The sequence below is a fragment of the Zootoca vivipara genome, chromosome 5 (genome assembly GCF_965207765.1).
Source record: "Zootoca vivipara chromosome 5, rZooViv2.hap1.1, whole genome shotgun sequence".
Lineage (NCBI taxonomy): Eukaryota > Metazoa > Chordata > Lepidosauria > Squamata > Lacertidae > Zootoca > Zootoca vivipara.
This window is the reverse complement of record NC_142588.1, coordinates 95,857,410-95,880,605: the sequence shown is the minus strand read 5'-3', so window position 1 is coordinate 95,880,605 and position 23,196 is coordinate 95,857,410. Positions and strand designations below refer to the sequence as shown.

The window sequence follows — 23,196 nt, the reverse complement described above, 5'->3', positions numbered from 1 at the left end:
TTGATAGAAGGATACTTCTCAGAGCTGTACTTTATTCCCCACCAGGCTGCATTTACACAATGAGTATGATGGTTCTTCCCTATTAGCATTTGACTCATCAAATGTTATTACAATATTTATATACAGTCTCTTAGCTGGAATATTTGCAGAGTGGCCCACACACCGGCTGCAGTAAACATCACATCCCCAAAACAGCATTGAATGTACCTGTAAAAGGACAAAATCACACACAGCTGCCACCTGGCCTTTTGCATTATTTTTTGGAACCCGAGAGAGGCATTTGACATGTCTGTCCCCCAATAATTCTGGAAAAGTGGAGCGGGATAGGAACATAAGTTTGGCGCACCTCTGTGGACAGGGAGACATGAGAAAGGTTTTCACGCAATAATTTGAACTCTGATAGACCAGCAGACGGATGGAGAGCCACAAATGCAGGACCAAAGGCAGCTTGTGTCGTCCAGGGTCTCAGCTACGTGAGTAAAGAAACAGTGATTTGAATGTGCTATAAACATGCAACACCAGGTGGTGCCAGAGAGCAGGAAAATTTAAAACGTGATTTTCCATAGGGGTTGTTTTCTTTTGTTATAATGATCTAATTTCTGACTTACTTGCTTATAGCATCCCCCCCCCCCCAATGTAGATCTACCCCAGGACTGGCGGGAATGGCTTAAGGCTTCAAAAAGCAGAAAAAAGAGGAAATGGAGAAAAGTCTCCACTGCTGCATTGAGTTGCTCAGACATCAAAGGTCCAGGAGAGCCAGGATCGGCCCCTGAAATCAGCTGATAGGGCACTTAGCCAGGTGGCACAGCTGGTACTGCAGCCTAGGTGGCGTCACTGATGAACAGCACCTGGTCCCAAACATGATGAGAGTCTGAGCATGCCATCAACAAAAGGAGGACAAATAAATGAAAGCCCTTCTTCACGCAGTGCAGAGTTAAACTGTGGAACTCACCCCCACAGGACAGAGGGATGGCTTTAAAAGATAATTCCTTGGAGGAGAGGGCTCTCAGTGGCTACTAGCCGTCATGGCTCTGCTTCCACAGTCAAAGGCAGCAATACTTCTGAATACCAGTTGCTGGAAAACAAAGGAGAAGAGAGTTGCTCTTGTGTTGGAATCCTGCTTGCTGGTTTCTCATAGGCTTCTAGTTATAGAATCATAGAATCATAGAGTTGGAAGAGACCACAAGGGCCATCCAGTCCAACCCCCTGCCAAGCAGGCAACACCACCAAAGCATTCTTGACATATGGCTGTCAAGCCTCTGCTTAAAGACCTCCAAAGAAGGAGACTCCACCACACTCCTTGGCAGCAAATTCCACTGCCGAACAGCTCTTACTGTCAGGAAGTTCTTCCTAATGTTTAGGTGGAATCTTCTTTCTTGTAGTTTGAATCCATTGCTCCGTGTCCGCTTCTCTGGAGCAGCAGAAAACAATCTTTCTCCCTCCTTCATATGACATCCTTTGATATATTTGAACATGGCTATCATATCACCCCTTAACCTTCTCTTCTCCGGGCTAAACATACCCAGCTCCCTAAGCCGTTCCTCATAAGGCATCCTTTCCAGGCCTATGACCATTTTGGTTACCCTCCTCTGGACACGTTCCAGTTTGTCAGTATCCTTCTTGAACTGTGGTGCCCAGAACTGGACACAGTACTCCAGGTGAGGTCTGACCAGAGCAGTATACAGTGGTACTATTACTTCCCTAGATCTAGATGCTATACTCCTATTGATGCAGCCCAGAATTGCATTGGCTTTTTTAGCTGCTGCATCACACTGCTGACTCATGTCAAGTTTGTGGTCTACCAAAACTCCTAGTTGGCTGCTGTGAGAACAGGACGATAGACTAGATGGATCCAGCAGGTGCATTGGTGTGTGTGTGTGTGTGTGTGTGTGTGTGTGTGTGTGTGTGTGTGTGTCCTGGCTTTAACACTTTCCATACCATTGTGGTCCCAAACCAGTTCTATCCCTTTGGGACTGCCATTTGCATTATAGGATATACTTCCATTTGCACCAGTGGAAGGAGCTATTTTGCTAATGCACATAGCAAGCATGGAGGACCCTTATCCGAGGCAGCAGCGAGGGGTCAAAGAGTTAATCCCCTCCCCCATCTTCACTAACCAGGGTGCATCTTCCTTGCACGAAGAAAGTCCAAGATTTAATTTGCCATGGAATATCCAGGTAGCGTTGGGAGAGGCTCTTTCCTGAAACCTTGGAGAGCCTCTGCCAGCCAGTGCAGGCAATACTAAGCTTAAACGGGCTCATGGTTTGAGTCTAGATAAGGCAGCCTCCTATGTTCCGAAGCTGTTGCATCCTGAACCCAAACACAGCAAGCCTCCAACCTGAATGAAACAGCTAAATGCTCTGCAGCCCTTGAGCTTTTGTTTTGTTGCGAATGTTGCAAATACCTGTTCCAGCCAGGAAATGACACCTCCTTAGTGCCCGAGATGACAGTCACCAAGGCAGACAAATGGCAGGTGAGCAGAAAATTGCCTTCTCAGCTCACGGATCAGCGCTCAGCCCATCCACTCCCTCTCTATTATCGACAATTTCTACCTGGACCTCTTCTGTATAACACCTGCTCCATAGATTTCATATGTGTGTTTCCCCGCGGGGATGTTTCGAAATGGTTCTAATTTTGCGGAGTAGGAATGAAAGAGAAGAGGGCTTTTATTTTGCCAGAAGTGGCACTCATCTGTCAGACAGCTGTTTCACTGGAGAGGCAGGGATAAAAAAAATAGGGGGGGGGGAAGGATCAGTGACTCCAGCACCACCTGCTCTGTGTGCAAAAGGTCCCAGGCAGAAGGAGGAGGGAAGATGAGACGTTGTTCTGTCAACCTGCCTGCCATCAGCCAGCCCTGAGCCTATCTCCTTACTAAAGAACATCAGAAGATCCTGCTGGATCAGGCCAGTGGCCCATCTAGTCCAGCATCCTGTTCTCACAGTGGCCAACCAGATGCCCCTGGGAAGTCCACAAGCAGGATCTGAGCACAAGAGCCCTCTCCCTTCCTGTGGTTTCCAGCAACTGGGATTCAGAAGCATCACGGCCTCCATCCATGGAGGCAGAGCAGAGCCATCCTGATAAGTCCTCTTCTCCGTGAATTTGTCTCATCCTCTTTCAAAGCCATCTAGGTTGGTGGCCCACACTGCCTCCTGTGGGTGGGAGTTCCACAGTTTAATGATGCGCTGCACGAAGAAGTCCTTTCTTTTATCTCTCCTGAAACTGGTCCAGGGGTGGACCAGGCTCCCAGCTTCCTCCTCCTCCATCTCAGCCTTGCCCTTGAAGATCTTGGCAGGCAGGCAGGAGGAGGATGGGGACAGAATGAGAATTCTTTGGCTCTGCCTATCGCCAGCTCTGGCGCCCCCTACTGTTAGTCTCCTTGTCTTTCGCCCTACCAATCCCACTGGTCCCAGATCCAAACCCCAGCATCTCAAGGTCGCGCTCGGAGATTCCACGGTTGCCGCTGAGATTCAACGTAGGCAGCATTTGAACCAGATGGAGCACAGGTTTGACCTTGGGCCTGTTTACACCTGCTGGAAAAATCCCGATTTTCGAGGCAGAAAAGGAACGCTTACAGATCAACTCCACCTGGCCTCTCCTGATATGTCATCGTTGGAGAGAACTGGCAAGTTCTGGGAGGAAGCGTCCTGAGGAACAACAAGACGTCGGCAAACGCAAACCCCAGCTTTTGCCTTCCATGCTTATTTTCTAAAGTGTCACCCGGCTATTTGGGGGACCGACAGTATTAGCTAAGACGGATGCTCTGTACAAAGCAATCAGCTAAAATGCCCAGGATCCTTGCCAAAACAAACACAGGAGCAAACAGGCTGGCGGCAATCCAGAGCCAGTGTGAACCGAGGTCTGCAGCTAGTGGTGCTCCCTGTGAGTCGCCACTGGGTTACAGAATCATAGAATTGCGGAGTTGGCAGGGGACACCAATGGGTCATCTAGTCCACCCCCCTGCAATGCAGGAATCACAGCCAAGGAATCCCTGACAGGTGACCATCCAACCTCTGATTCAGGACCTCCACGGAAGGAGATTCCACCAACTTCTGAGGAAGTCCATTCCACTGTCCTTACCGATGTCTAGGGCTATCAATGGCTCCTAGCCAGGGTGACCATTCTCTACCTCCACAGCTGGAGGCAGCGATGCTTCTGAATACCAGTTGCTGGAAGCGACAGGAAGGGAGAGTGTTGTTCTCGTGCTTGCATCCTGTTTGTGGGTTCCCCGGTGGAGGCATCTGGTTGGCCACTGTGAGAACAGGATGCTTGCCTAGGTGGGCTATTGGCCTGATCCCACAATCTCTCCTTATGTTAGTCGGAATCTCCTTTCCTATAATTGGAATCTCCTTTCCTATAATTCTAGATCTAGGGAAGTAATAATACCACTGTATTCTGCTCTGGTCAGACCTCACCTGCAGTACTGTGTCCAGTTCTGGGCACCACAGTTCAAGAAGGATACTGACAAGCTGGAACGTGTCCAGAAGAGGGCAACCAAAGTGGTCAAAGGCCTGGAAACGATGCCTTATGAGGAACGGCTTAGGGAACTGGGTATGTTTAGCCTGGAGAAGAGAAGGTTAAGGGGTGATATGATAGCCATGTTCAAATATATGAAAGGATGTCATATGGAGGAGGGAGAAAGGTTGTTTCCTGCTGCTCCAGAGAAGCGGACACGGAGCAATGGATTCAAACTACAAGAAAGAAGATTCCACCTCAACATTAGGAAGAACTTCCTGACAGTAAGAGCTGTTCGGCAGTGGAATTTGCTACCAAGGAGTGTGGTGGAGTCTCCTTCTTTGGAGGTCTTTAAGCAGAGGCTTGACAGGCATATGTCAAGAATGCTTTGGTGGTGTTTCCTGCTTGGCAGGGGGTTGGACTGGATGACCCTTGTGGTCTCTTCCAACTCTATGATTCTATGATTCTATGATTCTATAATTTGAATCCCTTGGTTCAGGCCCTGCATTCTGGACCAGCTGAAAATGAGCTTGTTCCATCTTCCATGGGACAGCCTTGGAGATATTTGAAGGCAGCTGTCCTATCTCCTCTCGGCCTCCCCCAGCTCCTTGGAGAAAAGACTGGGAAAGAAATGCAATCAATACTTAACAAATAATCTTTGGGTCTGCACAGTTAAAGTGAATTAAGGGGCCCTTTCGCCCTGGTGCAAATTCAATGAAACAGGGACACTCCTGTTTCTGGTAAGGAGGACGACAGACACAGAGACTGAAAAGTGTGGGATGAACCAATGATTAATGGGAAGTCAGGCCAACACCCTGAAAGCAATTCAGGATGGAACATTCCTTGTTGTGTAACTGCCCCGTAAACAAATCAGAACATCACAAGAACATTGGAGAGACCCACAAGCAGGATTCTAGCACAAGAACCACTCTCCCCTCCTGTGGTTTTCCAGTTTTCTGAAGTATTGATGCCTGGTAGCCATCAATAGCCCTCTCCTCCTTTATGAATCTGCCCAGTCCTCTTTCAAAGCCACCCAGGTTGGTGGCCATCACTGTCTCCTGTGGCAGGGAGTTCCACAGTTTAGCAAACAATAAAGAGCGGACACAGTTTGAGCACCATGTAAGCTTTGTGCAAGCAAATCAGGATTCTGGAGGAGCCCACTAATTGAAAAAGCGGGGGGCATATTCCAACTCAGCTTTTGAGTGGCATGTCAGAGGTTCGCACACTTAATAAATGGAAGTGGATATAAACCTCATCTCTGATGCGGACATAGTTCACCCTGTTTAACCTGCACTTATCTCTTGAGCCTTTATACAAATAATGCTGGCTCTCTGCCTTTGCAATGGGGACAAAATCTTCTGGCAAACTGAGCAGAAGAAGGAAGGTTTGTGTGTGAGAGGGGGGGGGAGGTGAGATCAGCTTACATCTTTTCTTACTTGATAATAATGAACTGGCATGCATCCTGCCCTCCTTGTCTCCTTCTCACTGCCAGAAAGTAGGATCCAATGCAGCCAACCCCAGCCAGTGTGGCCTAGTGGTCAGAGCGTCAGGACTCGGCTATACAGTACAGCTGCAAATGAAATGTTTTAAGTGCATTTTAAGTGCATCATACAAATGTGACACTAGGTGGCGATGTGAGCTTAAGGCAAATGTTGTTGTTACAGTGTTTTTTATATGTGTCTAGATTCCACCTCAGACTAGGACCTGGGAGAGACCTGGGTTCGAATCCCCGCTTGGCTAGGAAGCTCTCACTGGGTGAGCTTCGCACCAGTCATTGCCTTTTTCAGCTCCAAGCTATTTATTCATTTCATAAAATTTATTCCCCACTTGATTGTAAAAAACAAAACTTCAAAGTGGTTTACAAACTGATAAAACAATAAAATTGCATCTCCGTAGCTCAGTTGATAAGAGCATGAGTTTCTTAACCTCAGGGTCCTGGGTTTGAGACCCACGTTGGGCAAAAGATTCCTGCACTGCACGGGACTAGAGGACCCTCAGGGCCTCTTCCTACTGGTTCCAATAGAATTTTATGCTTCTAAGGAATATATACAGCAGTTTCAAACACACACAAAGTAAAAATATGGAAACAGGTTAAAAGTCACACCAACTTTCTAAGCCTACCTTGCAGGGATGTTGTTGTAAAGATGGAGTCTCCTTCTTTGGAGGTCTTTAAGCGGAGGCTTGACGGGCATATGTCAGGAATGCTTTGATTGTGTTTTCCCTTTTCTCGCGAGGAAGCCTATTCAGCATAAGGGAAAATCCCTGTAAAAAAGGGATAACTTGGCAGCTATGGGTTGGACTGGATGGCCCTTGTGGTCTCTTCCAACTCTATGATTCTATGATTCTATGGAAGGAGGAAGTGGTGGGGGGGAACCCTGTACTCCGCCTTGAGCTCCTTGGAGAAAAAGGTGGGATAGAAACACATTAATAAATACAGAAATCAATAGAGAAAATACTCCTGACAACCTACAGTCTTTTGCCTTCAATTCTGGTGGGTTTCAGGTTTGGGGAAGCTGATGTTGCTCAGATTAAGTCCCACTGAGTTTGACTCCTGGAAGCTAAATATGGATAGGATGCGGCTTTAGGGATCTTGATTTTGAGGGGAGCTGATCCCAGAGTAGTTTGCCCCTGATCAATGGGCCAGTTAAAGGTAAAGGTAAAGGGACTCCTGACCATTAGGTCCAGTCGTGACTGACCCTGGGGTTGCGGTGCTCATCTCGCGTTATTGGCCGAGGGAGCCGGCGTATAGCTTCCAGGTCATGTGGCCAGCATGACAAAGCCACTTCTGGCAAACCAGAGCAGCACACGGAAACGCCGTTTACCTTCCCGCTGTAGCGGTTCCTATTTATCTACTTGCACTTTGATGTGCTTTCGAACTGCTAGGTTGGCAGGAGCTGGGACCGAGCAACGGGAGCTCACCCCGTCACAGGGATTCGAACCGCCAACCTTCTGATCGGCAAGCCCTAGGCTCTGTGGTTTAACCCACAGCGCCACCCGCGTCCCAAAAGACCAGGCATCATCTCTCAGAGAGAAGGCCATATATCTGAGAGGAATCAATAGCAGCACAGAGCAGGTTGCACAAGAACTCGGGAAGCTTTCCCCGTTGCCAGAAGTTGCCAGAAGCAATTCATTCACGAAAGCCTGACAGAGACGAACTCTCGACGCTGACTCATGCTGAGTCTAGCCAGGCATTGTCCCCTCCAGTTTTCACCAACCTGGTGCCCTCCAGACATTTCAGACTACAACTCGCATCAGCCCTCTGCCAGCACAGGCATTAACAACCCCAAACACCTCCAAGCAGTGCAGTCTCTCCAGTGCCTCTCCTAGCTCAACTAGTAGAACATGAGAAAAGGATCTAGGGGTTTTAGTGGACCACAAGCTGAACATGAGTCCACAGTGTGATGCAGCAGCAAAAAAAGCAAAGGCTCTTCTAGGCTGCATCAACATCCCAAATCGAGTGTCCAGATCAAGGGAAGTCATTGTACTGCTCTATTCTGCCTTGGTCAGACCACGCCTGGAGTACTGTTTCCAGTTCTGGGCACCACAAATTAAGGATATTGACAAGGTGTGCAGAGCAGGGCGACCAAGATGATCAAGGGTCTGGAAACTAAGCCTGATGAGGAACGCTTGAAGGAACTGGCTGTGTTTAGCCTGGGAAAGAGGCGATGGAAAAAAGATCTGAGAGCCATCTTCAAATATCTGAAGGGCTGTCACTTGGAAAAGGCAACAAACTTGTTTTTTCCTGCTCTGGAGGGGAGGACTCGAACCCGTGGCTTCAAGTTACGAGAAAGAAGTTTCCGACTAAACATCAGAAGAAACTACCTGAAAGTAAGAGCGGTTCCACAGTGGAACGGTCTCCTTCAGAAGGTGGTGGACTCTCCTTCCTTGGAGGTTTTTAAGCAGAGATTCCTGCATTGCAGGGGGTTGGAACAGATGACCACTTCCTGATCTACAATTTTAACCTTTCTACAAAAGGGACCATTGACTGCACCATGGCCCCTTCCTTTGATCTTGGGTGGTGGATAAATGGTGCCTTTTATTTCACACACACACAGAGAGAGAGAGAGAGAGAGAGAGAGAGAGAGAGAGAGAGAGAGAGAGAGAGAGAGAGAGAGCTTTTCTCTGCTCACACAGAACTGCAGGCCTGTTTGCAAGGTGCAAAACCTGGCCTCTTTCTCTGCAGGCTGCCCAGCAGCTAAAACTGAGCAACTCACATCATTTATACTTTCATTGATAAGTCAGCCCATCTCTCAAAAACTCCTTGCCAAAGTCCCAGACCTCTTCCTTTTGCCAGCAGCGATCGATAGTCATAAAGTTTCTGTCCGGGTGCCATCTGTTCTTTGGCTACAGGTTTTCAGTTTGGAAAAATCTAGATGCTTAGGAAGGAACAAGTGTTTGGGACAGGCATGGAAGAGGACGGAAAGCACCGCTGAAGTGGGGAGGGGGTCGGCCTGGAGGCCCGATGGATCTCTAAATGGGGAAGGGGTCCAGAACACCTATAACAGCCCTACTCATTTTTATTTTTATTTTAGGAAAAGGAATAAGAGGACAAGGAATGAAATACAGTATATCACCAGGTTCCCCTGCATATCCACACCAGCCGATGGGCAGCCGTCTGCTGCCATCTTCTGGATACATTGAGGTATTGAGACTTAAGGGAAAGGTCAACACAAAGACATCCAGCCAATTCACAAAAAGCCAAAGAGCTCAAGGCAGATGAGTCCTTTTCATTCACAGAAAAGCGGCCCAGCACTGCAGTGCTTTCAGCCGTGCAACTAGCAAGCACAGAGCTTGCATTCTGCAAGTCCTGGCCAAATAGTTCGAGTGCGAGTCCTGCATTGCAGCGGGTTGGGATAGATGACCCCCCGGGAGCCCTTGGCAACCCTACGACTCTCTGAGTCTAAGTGAGCTGCTGTGGGAGGGGAATTTCAGCCTGAGGAAGCCGTGCCCACAGACCACCTCTTGTAATGAGCACCCTCTTACATCTATGTCCCTTGGTTGTTGTTGCTGTTGTTCTTGAATAATAATAATAATAATAATAATAATAATAATAATAATAATAATAATAATAATTTTATTTATACCCCGCCCTCCCCAGTCAAAACCGGGCTCAGGGCGGCTAACACCAATAAAATTACAATAAAACATAAAAAGCAATTAATTAAAATACAGATTAAAATACAATAGTAAAATTTAAAATGCAGCCTCATTTTCAGTACTGTAGTCCATAAATCCAAGCCATGAGGGAGGAAAACACAGGGGTCAGACGAAGTCCAGCCCAAAGGCCAGGTGGAACAGCTCTGTCTTGCAGGCCCTGTGGAAAAATGACAAATCCCGCAGGGCACTGGTCTCCTGTGAAAGAGCGTTCCACCAAGTTGGGGCCAATACTGAAAAGGCCCTGGCCCTAGCAGATTGATACTGTAAAAGCCCTGCTAGTTAAATGCTGGGAACTTTTCATGATGTATATACAGAAACTATGCACTGAAATGAACTCACTTGCAGGATTTGATTAAGACACTTACAATCAATTAATATAAACAGAAAATATAAATATGAGGGGGAAATGTTAAGAAAATGTTAATAAGGTATAATCTTAATTTCAGTATGTAAGGTATATGAAATTATAGGCAGAAGAAATGAATATGTGATAAACCAGAAAGGGAAGTTGGGGGAAGTTTGGGGGGGGGGTATAGAAAATATAAAATGTAATTTGTGGAGTTTTTTAATTTAGTATTGAATATGTTAAACTTTGTTGGAAAACTTTAATAAAAACATTTAGGGGAAAAAAGCCCTGCTAGTTATATGCAAAATTATGCATGCAATGCAAATAAATGACTCAAGCTTCATTCTCTTCTGCATTTCTTCAGCATAAATTATAATTATTAATAGCTAAGTATTTTATATGTTTTTACATATATATATGCTGTATGTATCTGTTTATGTGCTGGTTGCTTTAGGAACCCAGGAGTGTAGATGCACGTAAAATTATATATAGAGTAGTGTCTACAAATGCATATAATATGTGCAAATGGGTCCTACTGCTACTTGCTGCCCCCAATCTCTAAGCGGTGAGAGACCCCTGGAGCTCCAGGCGAATTTCCTTGCAATGAAACTTGGCAGAAACTGTAGAGGCTTTGGGATATCTGGTTTTATTTGCACATATGTACAACCTGAGCACAATATTTTTTTTGGGGGGGCAGCCTCACAGGACGAACACCCCAGCAGATCCTGCTTCCCCTTTTACAACCTTTTCTCTAAATTGGAAAGCCCAAACTGCTGCAACCGTTCCTCCATCCCCTTAGAGGGTTTCCCTAGACTAGAGGACAATCTGTGCAGATCAGCCACTGGCCACCCTAGAGGCAGGTGAGCGCTGTGTTTGGGGCAGGCCAAAGATATCTGTTTATTTCACAATTCTTTTAGGCCACTAATCATGAAAAGGCTCAAGTGGTGTAAAAAAACAACAACAAATGAATACATTACATAAACGGTGGCATCTATGCTTTAGTGTGGTGGCACCTAAACTGTGGAACTCCCTGCCTCTTGATATCAGACAGGTGCCTTCATTGTACTCTTTCCCCTGTCTGCTAAAAACATTTTTGTTTAGACCAGAATTCCCAGATATCTTGGAACACTGATGTGCTTTTAGTTCATTTCTGGTTAATTTTTTTAAAAAATGTTAAAAGTATTTATTCTGTGAAGTTTTGTGTTTTGTTTTTAAATTGCAAATCGTATATAAATTTTATGAAATAAACAAAATACCAGAAATGTTTTTTTTAAAAAAAAAAAAACACAACCACCACCACCAGCTGATTTGGGATGTGTTCAAAATGCCGATGGCATAAAATGCATGTTTGCAGCGATAGCTCTGTCGGTAGAACATGAGGCTCTTAATTTCAGGGACATGGGATCAAGCCCCACGTTGGCCCAAAGATTCCTGTATGGCAGGGGGTTGGACTAGATGACCCTCTGTCATTCTATTGCTGCTTGCCTGGGCAGGTTGCCACCTTCGCCATAGGGAAGACCTGGAGTGCTCTTGTGCCTTTAACCGAATGGGCAGGAATGGGCAGCTGAAGTTTGCTGCGACCTTTACCTTCCAAGGGCGGGTGCTGGCTGTTTAGCCATAATAACAAACAAACAAACATACCATCAAAGGGCTCAGCTACTGGTCATGAAAACTAAAGTTGGCGATCCTGTTCCTTCCCACTCGGAATGTGCCTGTGGCCTGTGAACTCTGCTACGACTGACTTTTGCGAACGCTCCCCTCATTTGCATGCAATTCTCCCTTAAATCTTGGTAAGAGCAGCAAACGCTCCAGATTCCCTGTCGGGGGGCTGGGAGAGGTTTATTCTGGGCACGACACCTTCACACACATTTACAAAGTTGTGGGCTGGGCGCGTGGGGCGGGGGGAAGCGCCACGGTCTTTTTGCAAGCCATGCACTTTGTGCAAGCTCAGAGGTGCTACTTCACACTTTCCAAGTTTAATTTCTGGCCACCAGAGAAATAGGGCTTCGGCAAGGTGGCATGGATATTTGGGCTGTGTTTTTTTATTGTGCATTTTGTGTTTTTATATTGCTTTATATGTTGTGAACCACCCTGAAATTAATTAATTAAATTTATATTCCGCCCTATACCTGCAAATCTCACTAATTAAAATTCCAAAAGCATATGCTTGCTTGGAAGATTTGCAGGAGCCCCATGCAACCATCCCCGTTTTTATCTTTTTTGGCTCAGGGCGTTGCCTTTCCTTCACCCAGAGCTGCACCTTGCAAACCAAACAGGTGCAAACTGACCCGGGGTTCCACCCTCTCCCAACCCAGGTGCCAATGAGGGCTTCTTCCGCACCTGTGTGGCCTTGATAACAAAGGGAGCAGATCCAGCCCTCCTCCCCTGACACCTGACTACGTGGGAACACCTTGGCCAGCCTCCCCGGCTCCCAGCAAGCCACTCTTTTGCACTTCCTTATCAGGCTTCTCTGACCCGGCAGGGCAGTTTGGGCAAGTAACCTGAGCCTTTGTCCCACTGCGGACCCGTGCAGAGAAGTTGCTGAGCACCTGACGCAGGTAAGGGCAGCCGGGGGTCTCTCCTCCTTGCAGTTACTCTTTAAAAGTTTCTCCTTTGGAAAGGTGAAGCTGTCGTAGCGCTGTCAGGAGAAGAGGTGTGTGAATTTGTGTGTGTGGAAGAGAGAGAGATTGAGAGAGAAAGAGAGATTGCAATTCTATCCCACGTTTTTTTCTCCAAGGAGCCGCAGTCGGCATACATTGTTCTCTTCCTCCCATGACAACCCTGTGAGGTAGGTTAGGCTGAGAATAAGGAGCTGTCCCAAGGTTACACCCAATGAGCTCCGTGGCCGAGCGGGAATTCGAACCCTGGTCTCCCACATCTTCGTCTGACACTCTCCTTCTTCTTTGGTGATCCCTCGTAGCCGATTAAGATTGTCTTCCATAAACACGGTTTTAACAATGAGTCCGTGAGTGACTGTGGAGGCCAGTTCTGGATCCACACGTCCTTCCACAGCGGGGACATTGGTTTCTGGGCGGGAGTTGATCACGGTGTGGATTTGCCAAGCGTGCCTTCCTCCTCTTAGCACGTTTCTCCCTTGCGTCCTGAGTTTGAGTGTAGAATCATAGAATCATAGACTCATAGAGTTGGAAGAGACCACAAGGGCCATCCAGTCCAACCCCCTGCCGAGCAGGAAACACCATCAAAGCATTCTTGACATATGGCCGTCAAGCCTCCGCTTAAAGACCTCCAAAGAAGGAGACTCCACCACACTCCTTGGTAGCAAATTCCACTGTTGAACAGCTCTTAGTGTCAGGAAGTTCTTTCTAATGTTTAGGTGGAATCTTCTTTCTTCAAAGCCATGGCACCTTTGGTAAAGGCTGTTCTCCAGTTGGAGCTCTTGCAGGCCAGTGTTTCCCAATTATTGGTGTTTATACTACATGTTTTAAAATTTGCCTTGAGACTGTTTTTAAACCTCTCTTGTTGACCACCAGCATTACACTTTCCATTTCTAAGTTTGGAATAGAGTAGTTGCTTTGGAAGACGATCATCAGGCATCCACACAACATGACCAGTCCAACGAAGTTGATGTTGACAAATCATTGCTTCGACGCTGGCAATCTTTGCTTCTTCCAGTACACTGATATTAGTTCGCCTGTCTTCCCAAGTGATGTGTAACCATTGCACCACACTGTCCCTGCACTGAGAGATGGTGTGTGTGTGTGTGTGTGTGTGTGTGTCTTCAGGGCACTGCAGATTTTCCTCTGAGTCCGAAACAGCTGCTTGCTGAACAGGCCAGCACACTTGACACTCTTGGCTTGACCTGCTTCACAGGGTCGTTGTGAGAATATAATAATGGAAATTTTTTGGTCGGGGGAGAATCCAGCCCCAAATATCGTGCATGCGTTCTCTCTCTCCCCTCCCCATTTATTTATAACCGAATTATCTCATTTGAGCTTCACAACCAACCTGCGAGGTAGTTTAATCTGAGAGGAAGCAGATTAAGCAACGAAGTTACGTAAAATTTGCCTAGTGAGCTCCGTTGCTCCGTTAGGAAGAATTCAAAAGTCACAGCCGAGTCACAGCTTGGTTGGGATCAGCAATAAATATCAGGCGAGCATTGGGGTTCCTTGAGGTTGGATATTAAAGGAAACAATATGGTTTTTTAAGATGGCTTGTGGGAGGGAGGGCAGAAAAACCTGAGGATGGTGGAAAGGTCTGACTCTTGCAGCCAGCCTAAAGTGGGTCCAGGCAGACTTAGATTGTGCAAAACACATTTCAGGTTGGGCCGAGGGCTGTTGGGAGAAGAAGCCAATTGTCCTGTCAACACAATGATTTCTACCTGGGCAGTGGAAATTTCTTGCTTCTCCTGGCCCTGCATGTGGAGGGCATGGAGGGAGACCAAGAGCAGATATGGGGTGTGGGGGAGTCTCTTTTTGCGCAATGCAAGAACTCGGAGATATCTAATAATTCAATGAAATACTTCTACATGAAGTTGTGGAATCGTAAAATTGGAAGGGATCCCAAGGGTCATCCAGCCCAACCCCCTAGTCAATGCAGGAATAAGTCCATAGTTAACCTGTGGAACTCCCTCCCACAAGGGGCAGCGATGGCCACCACCTTGGGTAGCTTTAAACGAGGATTTGACCGATTCACGGAGGAGGAGAGGGCTGCCGATGGCTGCGGTTGCAGCGATGCTTCTGAATACCAGTTTCTGGAAACCGCAGGAGGGGAGAGTTGCTCTCATGTTCGAATCCTGCTTGCAGGTTTCCCACTGAGGCATCTGGCTGGCCATTGTGAGAACAGGATGCTGGACTAGATGGGCCATTGGCCTGATCCAGCAAACTTTCATTCTGTCCTTACATTTTTTAGATGCAAAATGGCGGAGGGGGGGGGGACAATCCCAGTGTATATATCAAGCTACAATTCTGGAACTGGTGAGATGGGGGCACAGGCCAGGCTATCCAAATCGCCTCCTCTTCTCTTTTGAGCTCTGCTCCCTTCCACCTGCTGGCCGGCCGCTGGCCTCCTCCAGAGCTCAGCCTTGCCAAACTCTGGGACATTGAATATTAGCTAATGGCAGTGAGACGACTCTCCCTCTCGAGGCAATATTGTTAAGTGTTTCCCCTCCAGGGTCCCAGCCAGTGCCAGGAGAGCTTGCAGGCAGAGGTCACTCTGACTTTGCAGCAACAGCCCACAAAGCGATGCCAGGGAGATGCTGAGATGCTTTGCAAAGGAAGGAGGGATGTTGGCGGAAGGTGAACTCAGCGAGGATGCGGAGAAGGCTGTGGGTCTGATGGGGAGCAATGGAGGGGTGCCATCTAGGGAGGGGCCCAAATAAATGGCATGCAGCTGTCCAGGCCTCACCACGTGCCTCACAGAGGTGTTGCTCAAGGCATGGTTTGCCTTGCTCTAAGGAGTAGCCTCAGGGCCAGGATGTGAATCTGCGAAATGGGTATAATGAAGCCGGAAGGGGCAGGAGTTAAGGTTGGGCATCAGAACATGCTTTTGATACCAGGACTCTGCAAGGGGGAGGAAAACAATAGGAAAGGCGACGGTGCCTCTGAGCAGGCGCAGAGTACCTTGCCAGGTGAGCAGAGAGGACTCAATTGAACAGAAGAGGTACTGGGATGGAAGCTCATTCTGTGGTCCTGCTCAGGGACGGGTCATCTACACAACGGAAAATATTTGCTGTGCCTATTAAATAAATAAATGCACGAATTGCCTTGGGCATGTGTCTCAGGGTGATTTGCAAACAAACCATAAAAAGAGCTAAAATAGTTTTCAAAACAGTACAAACAACAACCACTTGAGATAGGTGACCAGTTGGAAAAGCTTTTTGGGGAAAAAAGTCTTCCAATTCTTTCTAGAAAGCGCAGATAGAAACGAAAGTCCTTCTTTATGCAGCGCATAGGGGAAACTAGGGAACTCCCTCCTGCAGGAAGCAGGGATGGCCATGAACCTAGATTATTTTAAAAGAGGTTTAGACAAATTCATGGAGGAGGAAAAGACTCTTGAAGGCTCCTAGCCAGGCTGGCTCTGCTCTGCCTCCATGGCTGGAGAAGGCAATGCTCCTGAATGCCAGATGCTGGAAACCACAGGAGGGGAGAAGGTTCTTGTGCCCAGATCCTCCTTGTGGGTTTCCTAACAGAGGCATCTGGTCGTCCCCTGTGAGAACAGGATGCCAGACTAGATGGGCTACCTGCCTGATCCAGCAAACTCTCCTTATGTCTTTATGGTGCCTGTTGTATCTCAACGTGGACCCTGTTCCCCCAAACAGGGGAAGCCACACTGAGAGCCTTGCTCCCACTTCCTGTAGAGCAAGTTTCTGATTTTTCCGGGACTTGGAAGAGAAACGCTTCTGCAGAATGCAGTGACCTACTGGGTATTTAGGTGGTTTCTCATGTCACCTGGCCCCCAGCCGCACAGGGCCTTATGTCCTAGTACCAAAACCTTGGAACCGAACTCGCCCGCCAAGAGCTTGTCATGAACGACACCTGAAAAGCTAAGTTTGCCTTGGCTCTCTCCAAACAGCAAGGCCTTGTTTACCCAGGAAGGCGATCGCTGAGTCAATTCTTAGGTCCACACCCCTGATAGCTATTTAAGGTCACTGAATGTGTTAGCAGAGATTGGTCAGCCCTACCCAGAGAAGCGGACACGGAGCAATGGATTCAAGCTACAAGAAAGAAGATTCCACCTCAACATTAGGAAGAACTTCCTGACAGTAAGAGCTGTTCGACAGTGGATTTTGCTGCCAAGGAGTGTGGCGGAGTCTCCTTCTTTGGAGGTCTTTAAGCACAGGCTTGACAGGCATATGTCAAGAATGCATAGCTGCCAAGTTCTCCCTTTTTTTAAGGGAAATTCCCTTATGCTGAATAGGCTTCCTTGCGAGAAAAGGGAAAACGTGGCAGCTATGAGAATGCTTGGATGGTGTTTCCTGCTTGGCAGGGGGTTGGACTGGATGGCCCTTGTGGTCTCTTCCAACTCTATGATTCTATGATCTCTGGGTGCCTAGCTGTGTTCCCAGGTATGGTCAGTGGCAGGATGGGAGACCTCATGATTGCATGAAGTCACCTTACACTAAGCCAGTCCATTGACCTATCTAGCCCAATATTGCCTGCTCCAGCTGGCAGAAGCTCAGGGGTCCCCAGCAGAGAAAGGTAATTAACAACATCTGGTGCCTGTGAGACTTTTAAGTGGACATGCTGGGTATTTGAACCTTCTGGATACAAAGTAGATGGATATCTGGGAAACAGCCTGGACCAACTGGCTAAACCAGGTGAGGGGAGTCGATGGGTCTCAAACCACCAGAGAATATGGGACTTCCCCTGCATTCAAAGACAGACTGCGGAGGATTGAGCGGGTGAGACCAAGAGCGGGTCCAACGGTCAAGCAGGTGGATTCTGCATGTTCTGTGGAGGGAAATGAGGGGTGGATGGGGCTCGTCCGCCTGGGAAGGGAGCCCATCTAGGAGTAGGAACTCTGATCCTACACCTCCACTGCCATGCGGCTACACTCATTCGTGAGTGTAGACTTCAGGAGTAAACCCCAAGGAACAATCCACGCTGAAGTGTAGGTGGGTTTCCACCAGGCAAGGTGCAGCGATAACAGCAAGAACCTTCATTGAACTGCATATCTGGGAAACAGGGGCAAAGCAACTGCTTATATACATTCCTGGAAGCCTGGCCCACTCCCACTCCCAACGTGATTGGCTGTCTAAACTTCCAAGCTGCAAATCACGACTCAGAGTTCATGGGCCAATGGCAGAGGCCTGAATCCTGAAATGTTCTGTGATTGGACATCATGTATAGAATCAGAACACAGGAGCTCAGAATCCTTAGTCCAGGCTCAAGCTCAGGCAAACACAGACCACTGGATACAGAAAACACGCCTGCTTCTTTGAGGAACATCTTCAGGAGAAGAAAGGTGCCCCATGATATTCTTTTTAAAGAAGCTGGTAAAATGCGGGCTAGACAATGCTACCAATGAAAGGTGCTCATCAATGGCTCCTCCTCATCCTGGAGAGTAGTGACTAGTGGGGTGCCACAGGGTTCTGTCTTGGGCCCAGTCTTATTCAACATCTTCATCAATGACTTGGATGATGGGCTTGAGGGCATCCTGAGCAAGTTTGCAGATGACACCAAATTGGGAGGGGTGGCTAATACCCCAGAGGACAGGCTCACACTTCAAAATGACCTTAACAGATTAGACAACTGGGCCAAAGCAAACAAGATGAATTTTAACAGGGAGAAATGTAAAGTACTACACTTGGGCAAATAAAAAATGAAAGGCACAAGTACAGGATGGGAGACACCTGGCTTGAGAGCAGTACATGTGAAAAGGATCTAGGAGTCTTGGTAGACCACAAACTTGAAATGAGTCAGCAGTGTGATTCAGCAGCTCAAAAAGCCAATGCAATTCTGGGCTGCATCAATGGGAGTATAGCATCTAGATCTAGGGAAGTAATAGTACCACTGTATTCTGCACACGCCTGCTTTGCGGAACATCTTCAGGAGAAGAAAGGACTAAGGAGTAGACCCTCACAAATCCGGAGCAGAGTCCCTAAACTGGTTGGATGGCACCTTGTATGCCTCCTTCTGGCAACTCCTGCAGCCAAGCTGGTGCCAAACGTCTTGCTTTCCTTTCCTTTGGACCACATCAGCAAGGGGGGGGGGGCTTGTCGTCTGGGCAGCCCAGGAGACCTCCACCCTGGGCAGGTCACTTGGCTTCTGCTAACACAGCGGTTTGACTTCACCCTTGGAGGCGCACTCCATTTTTATCTCGAGATAGACAGAGGGCAGCAGCCACGGTAGCCAATTAAATGCTTGGTCACGTAAAGGAGGTGGCGGAGATGAACTAGCTGTGGCTTCCTGCCAGCTGTAACAACTCTGTTTGAAAGAGTCCTCTGTTAGAACGTTTGTCTTTTCCAAATTCAGATTAACGATAAGGAGCCGTTGGAAGGAAGAGCAGGGGAGGGGCCTTGGCCCTGAGCACCTGCACAGAAGACTCAGCAGGTAAACAGCGCACCTGGTGGCAGAGGGAAGCAATAACTTTAGCCTATGCATTGGGTGTCTGCTGTGGGTATTTAATCCATTTGCTGTTATTTTCTGCGCTGTTTTTTTATATCTCTGCTTGAGACATGCATGTGTAAAGGGTAAATCAGAGGTCAGCAAACTTTCTCAGCAGGGGGCCAGTCCTCAGACCTTGTTGGGGGTGGGGCTGGGCTATATTTTAGAATAATAATAAAAAATGAACGGATTCCTATGCCGCACAAATAACCCAGAGATGCATTTTAAATAAAAGCACACATTCTACTCCTGTAAAAACACTGATTCCCGGACCGTTCACAGGCCGGATTGAGAAGGCAATCGGGGCAGATCCGCCCCCCGGGCCTTTGTTTGCCTACCCATGGTGTAAAGATTTCTAAGAGCTTCCATCCTCCAAAAACATTAAAAATCATTTTAAAAAGAACACCCAATAAACATTGAAAGGGCACCAGCCCTTTCATGAAAAGCAGCCAGTTTCCCAAAGCCTGTTGGTGTAAGCACAAGGAGGCGGCAGCCAATCTCATTTCTCTAGGAAGGGAGTTCCAAAGTTGTCTGGGAGCAGCCGTCACCCACATCCCCACCAAGCATGCCTCTGAGGGGGGTGGGGTTGAGAGAAGGGCACCCCCCCCCAAGAATTTCACAGCCTGGGCAGTTGCGTGCAGAGGTCCCCAGTACACCCCTCAATAAATCACACTCCACACAGAAATCAAGTTTAAGGTTTTTGGCATAATTTTGGCCACAACTTTATTTAAATACAAAATGTGAGTGGTTGCTTAGGCATTGGTTCCATACATGCATCTGTCTCTACGACAGAACTAACTGACTTCCCCGCTTCCTGAAGTCAGTGCGGGGAAAGCATTTTGGGGAGAGAATGGAGCCGGAGGGCTGGCCCTTCGCCTCTCTGCCAAATGCCCCCAGGGGCTCTTGCATGGCCCAAGCCCCTTGTCGGGGGTACGGACGAAAGCATGTCAAGCCCCTGGATTCCTTTAATGGAATTCACCCGTGCAGCAACAGCATTGGAGGGGCCGGCACAGGCAATCCTGGCCCCTCCACCAACCAATTTATTAACCAATGCCTATCCGCAACCTTACAAGTTGTGACGAATTGCTACCATAGCTGCCAAGTACCCCGTTTTCCCCGGGAAACCCCCGCTTTTATTTACCTTTTCCCGGTGGTCCCCCGTATCACTTTGTCTCCCGTTTTTCTCCGTTATTTTCTCCTGCCGGCAGCCATTCCCCCCCCCCTGATTTGCCCTTCTATGGGTACCAAAAATGGCCGCCGCCAGCTTCAAAAGTCGCATCTACGCGTGACCGGAAGTGCGTAGACGCGACTTCCGGTGTCACACGGCTGCCGGTCCCGGATTCTGCAGTCTGGGACTTGGAAGGTAAGATTGCTACACAGTAGGTGAAAACCAAGTGGCACCAGCCAATCAGCCAAATGGCAAAATTCCTACCAGGCCCCTGCCCCAAAAGCAGACGACCCCGTGACAGGCATAGCAAGGTCAAACGCAACAGCCTAATTAAAGGGAGGGTGGGAGGGTGATCCGAAGCTTGCAGCAAAGTGAAAGAGAAAGCCCAGGCTGCGATTAAGGAATATAAAGCCAGTGTCCCCAATATTGCAACATACAAATCGTCCCAACAACTCGCACCCACCAATTGCAGCCCTGGTCATCTAAACGATCCCACCCAACGGGAGGGAGGGTGTTCTGATAGCCCCCACCGCAACTCGAGCTCTCCATGAAGGGGAACCCGCTGTATGTATGAGGGAACTCGGTCCTCCTGATGGATTGATCCTGAGCTGCATCTCTTAGAGATCCAGGTGGGCAAAGGGCAAGCCGCTGTGTTAACCCTTTGGGTGCCTCTCTGCTTGCCTCGAAGGTGGTCGGAATGCCAGGCAGTGGAAACTACCAAGAGTTCAAAACAGTGGAGATGCAGCAGCAGCAGGAGGAGGGGCTGGAAGAGAAGAGCAAGGGAAATCCCGGGGCTGGAACAGCGCAGGAACCGGATTCAGGATTCTCTCCGCCGTCTGCTCCCAAGACCATGCTGTACCCACGCCCTCACGCCGACCCCTACGATTCAAGGAAATACTTCGCCACCAGGGTGAGTTGGCCCTTTTCATTTCGAGGTGGGGTTGCGGGGCCTGCAAGAAAAGGCACAGAATGGAACCGTCGAGTGGGAAGGGACCCCGAGGGTCATCTATTCCAACCCTCTGCCATGGAGGAAAGAGCCCTCCGTTTCAGAGTTGGGCCACCTTCCCACTTGCATGGTCTCCCAATTTACCCATGGTCCACTGTGTGTAGAATTTCGAAACCAGGGCACAGGCCTGAGATCTTTGCTATGCAGTTAAGACAGGGGTGGGGAACATTTTTTTTCCAGCCAGGCCAGGAAGATAGGAAGCTGCCTTATAGGGAGTCAGCGTGGACAATACTGATCTGTTTTGTTTTTTAACTTGCAATTGTTGTAACGCCCTCTGGGACTTGCCCTCAGTCGGGGTTCCTGCTTAATGCTCAACGCCTTTTCTGCAATGGTTATGACGGTGCACAAAGACCAGGCAATGCCTGTTATTTCCCTGCGCATGATTTCCCTCTGTTCCTTCTCTCCTGTGATCTCCTCCTCTCTCGTTTTGTTCTTCAGCCTGGAGCCTTTGACCAAGCCATGGATGACCTCAGGGCCCATGTGATAGCGAACATGGGGGAAACGGCCCACAGCTTCTGGCTTCTGGCTGAGTAAGTCCCTCTTCCTTATTTATTTTTATTTATTTGAAGCGCATTAAAGCGGGCTACCAGGGAATCAGCTGAAAGGCCATCGACATGGGATAAAACATCCCCTACCACTCTCTGGAAACCATTTGGATCCATTAAGTGGCGGGGGCGGACCATCTGAATCGGTCCCACCTCCCTGCAGAGGGGAAGGGTCGTGGAGAAGTCCAGTTGCACCAGGAAGTGATCTGACCATGGCACTTCTTTAGTTTCACTTTTACTTAGTGTCAGATCACCAACATCTATAGAGGTGAACACCAGATCCAAGGCATGTCCGCGGGTGTGAGTTGGGCCAAACTTATTCAGGGACAGCCCCATGGAGGCCATGCTTTCCACGAAGTTCCGAGCGGCCCCTTGCAAGGTCATGTTGGCACGGATGTAATAATAATAATAATAATAATAATAATAATAATAATAGTAATAATAATAATAAATCCCCAAGGTTAAATCCCCTAGGACTACCAACCTAGGTGCCTTCTTATGGTTCTAGGAAACTAACAGTCTTATTTCTTTCGGCCAAAGGTTTTCAGAAGAGAATTCTGTGTAGAATTTCCATTTTCTAACCCTTCCAGAATCTTCTCTTCTTGCCGCTGCCGCCGCTGCAGAAATAGTCTGCAAAATGGCACCCCCAATTTTGTCTCCTGAAAGTCAAGAGGGTAGAGAATTTTGGGGTGCCATTTCCATTCACCCCCAAATTGCATTCCCACTGAGCCCTTCCCAATCTACAAACTCAGTTTGTAAGCTGGTTGGGGCAGAGACATGTCTGTAAGTTATAAGACCTGTTGGGTCACTGCATTGATTTCCTCATGCTTTGCAACCATTTCAATCCCTTTATTTTGCTCTAGGACATCTCCCCCTCCACACCATTACCCATTTTTCTTTTAGATTATAGTGGGTGTTTTTTCTGTTGCTATGGAGAGAGCTATGCAAACTGATAGGGCTGTATATATAAATAATAGCAATCCCTCCTGACTTTAAAAATCTCCTTACGCTTCCTGCAAAAGTCCTCAAAGTTGTTGCTTTAATTACAATTTCTCCGTTGCCGCTGAACAGCACGCCGTCCCTCAAGGCAATGAATGGCGATTGGAAGGAACACCTTGGCAGATGTTGTTTTCTCTGGAGAACATGTAATTATAAGCCATGCAAATCTCAAACAGTTGCCTATAAAGAGCTATAAAAAGAACCGTATATGGTATCATATATACCTGGTGAATCATTTGACCAGGATTTGATTTTTTATTTTTTTGCAGTTTCAATACTGCCCCCTGGTGGGTGAAGCATGAATTCTCGCATATATCGTTTATTTTATTTATTTCACAAAAATGACACAACTGCTTGTTTGTAAAGAGGAAAAAACACCAACTTCAAAGATAAAACAAGGAAATCAAGGACAATGGACCACGAGACTTTAAAATATACGAAAAATGGAAAATGCTAAA

General features: G+C 47.8%; 1 protein-coding gene across 2 annotated transcripts in view; it reads left to right on the top strand.

The window, feature by feature from the left end:
* The first annotated feature begins 12,355 nt into the window (after nt 1–12,355).
* TPRG1 (tumor protein p63 regulated 1) overlaps nt 12,356–23,196 on the top strand; it is a 42,592-nt gene continuing 31,751 nt past the window's right edge. The window contains exons 1-4 of one of the 2 annotated variants that reach the window (XM_060274258.2): nt 12,370–12,513; nt 18,889–18,966; nt 20,877–21,098; nt 21,633–21,724. In XM_060274258.2, coding sequence (XP_060130241.2) covers nt 20,886–21,098; nt 21,633–21,724 — 305 coding nt within the window. In that variant the 5' untranslated portion in view covers nt 12,370–12,513; nt 18,889–18,966; nt 20,877–20,885. Of the gene's footprint in view, nt 12,514–18,888; nt 18,967–20,876; nt 21,099–21,632; nt 21,725–23,196 lie in introns of both variants that reach the window. The other variant, XM_060274257.2, reaches the window with a different exon arrangement.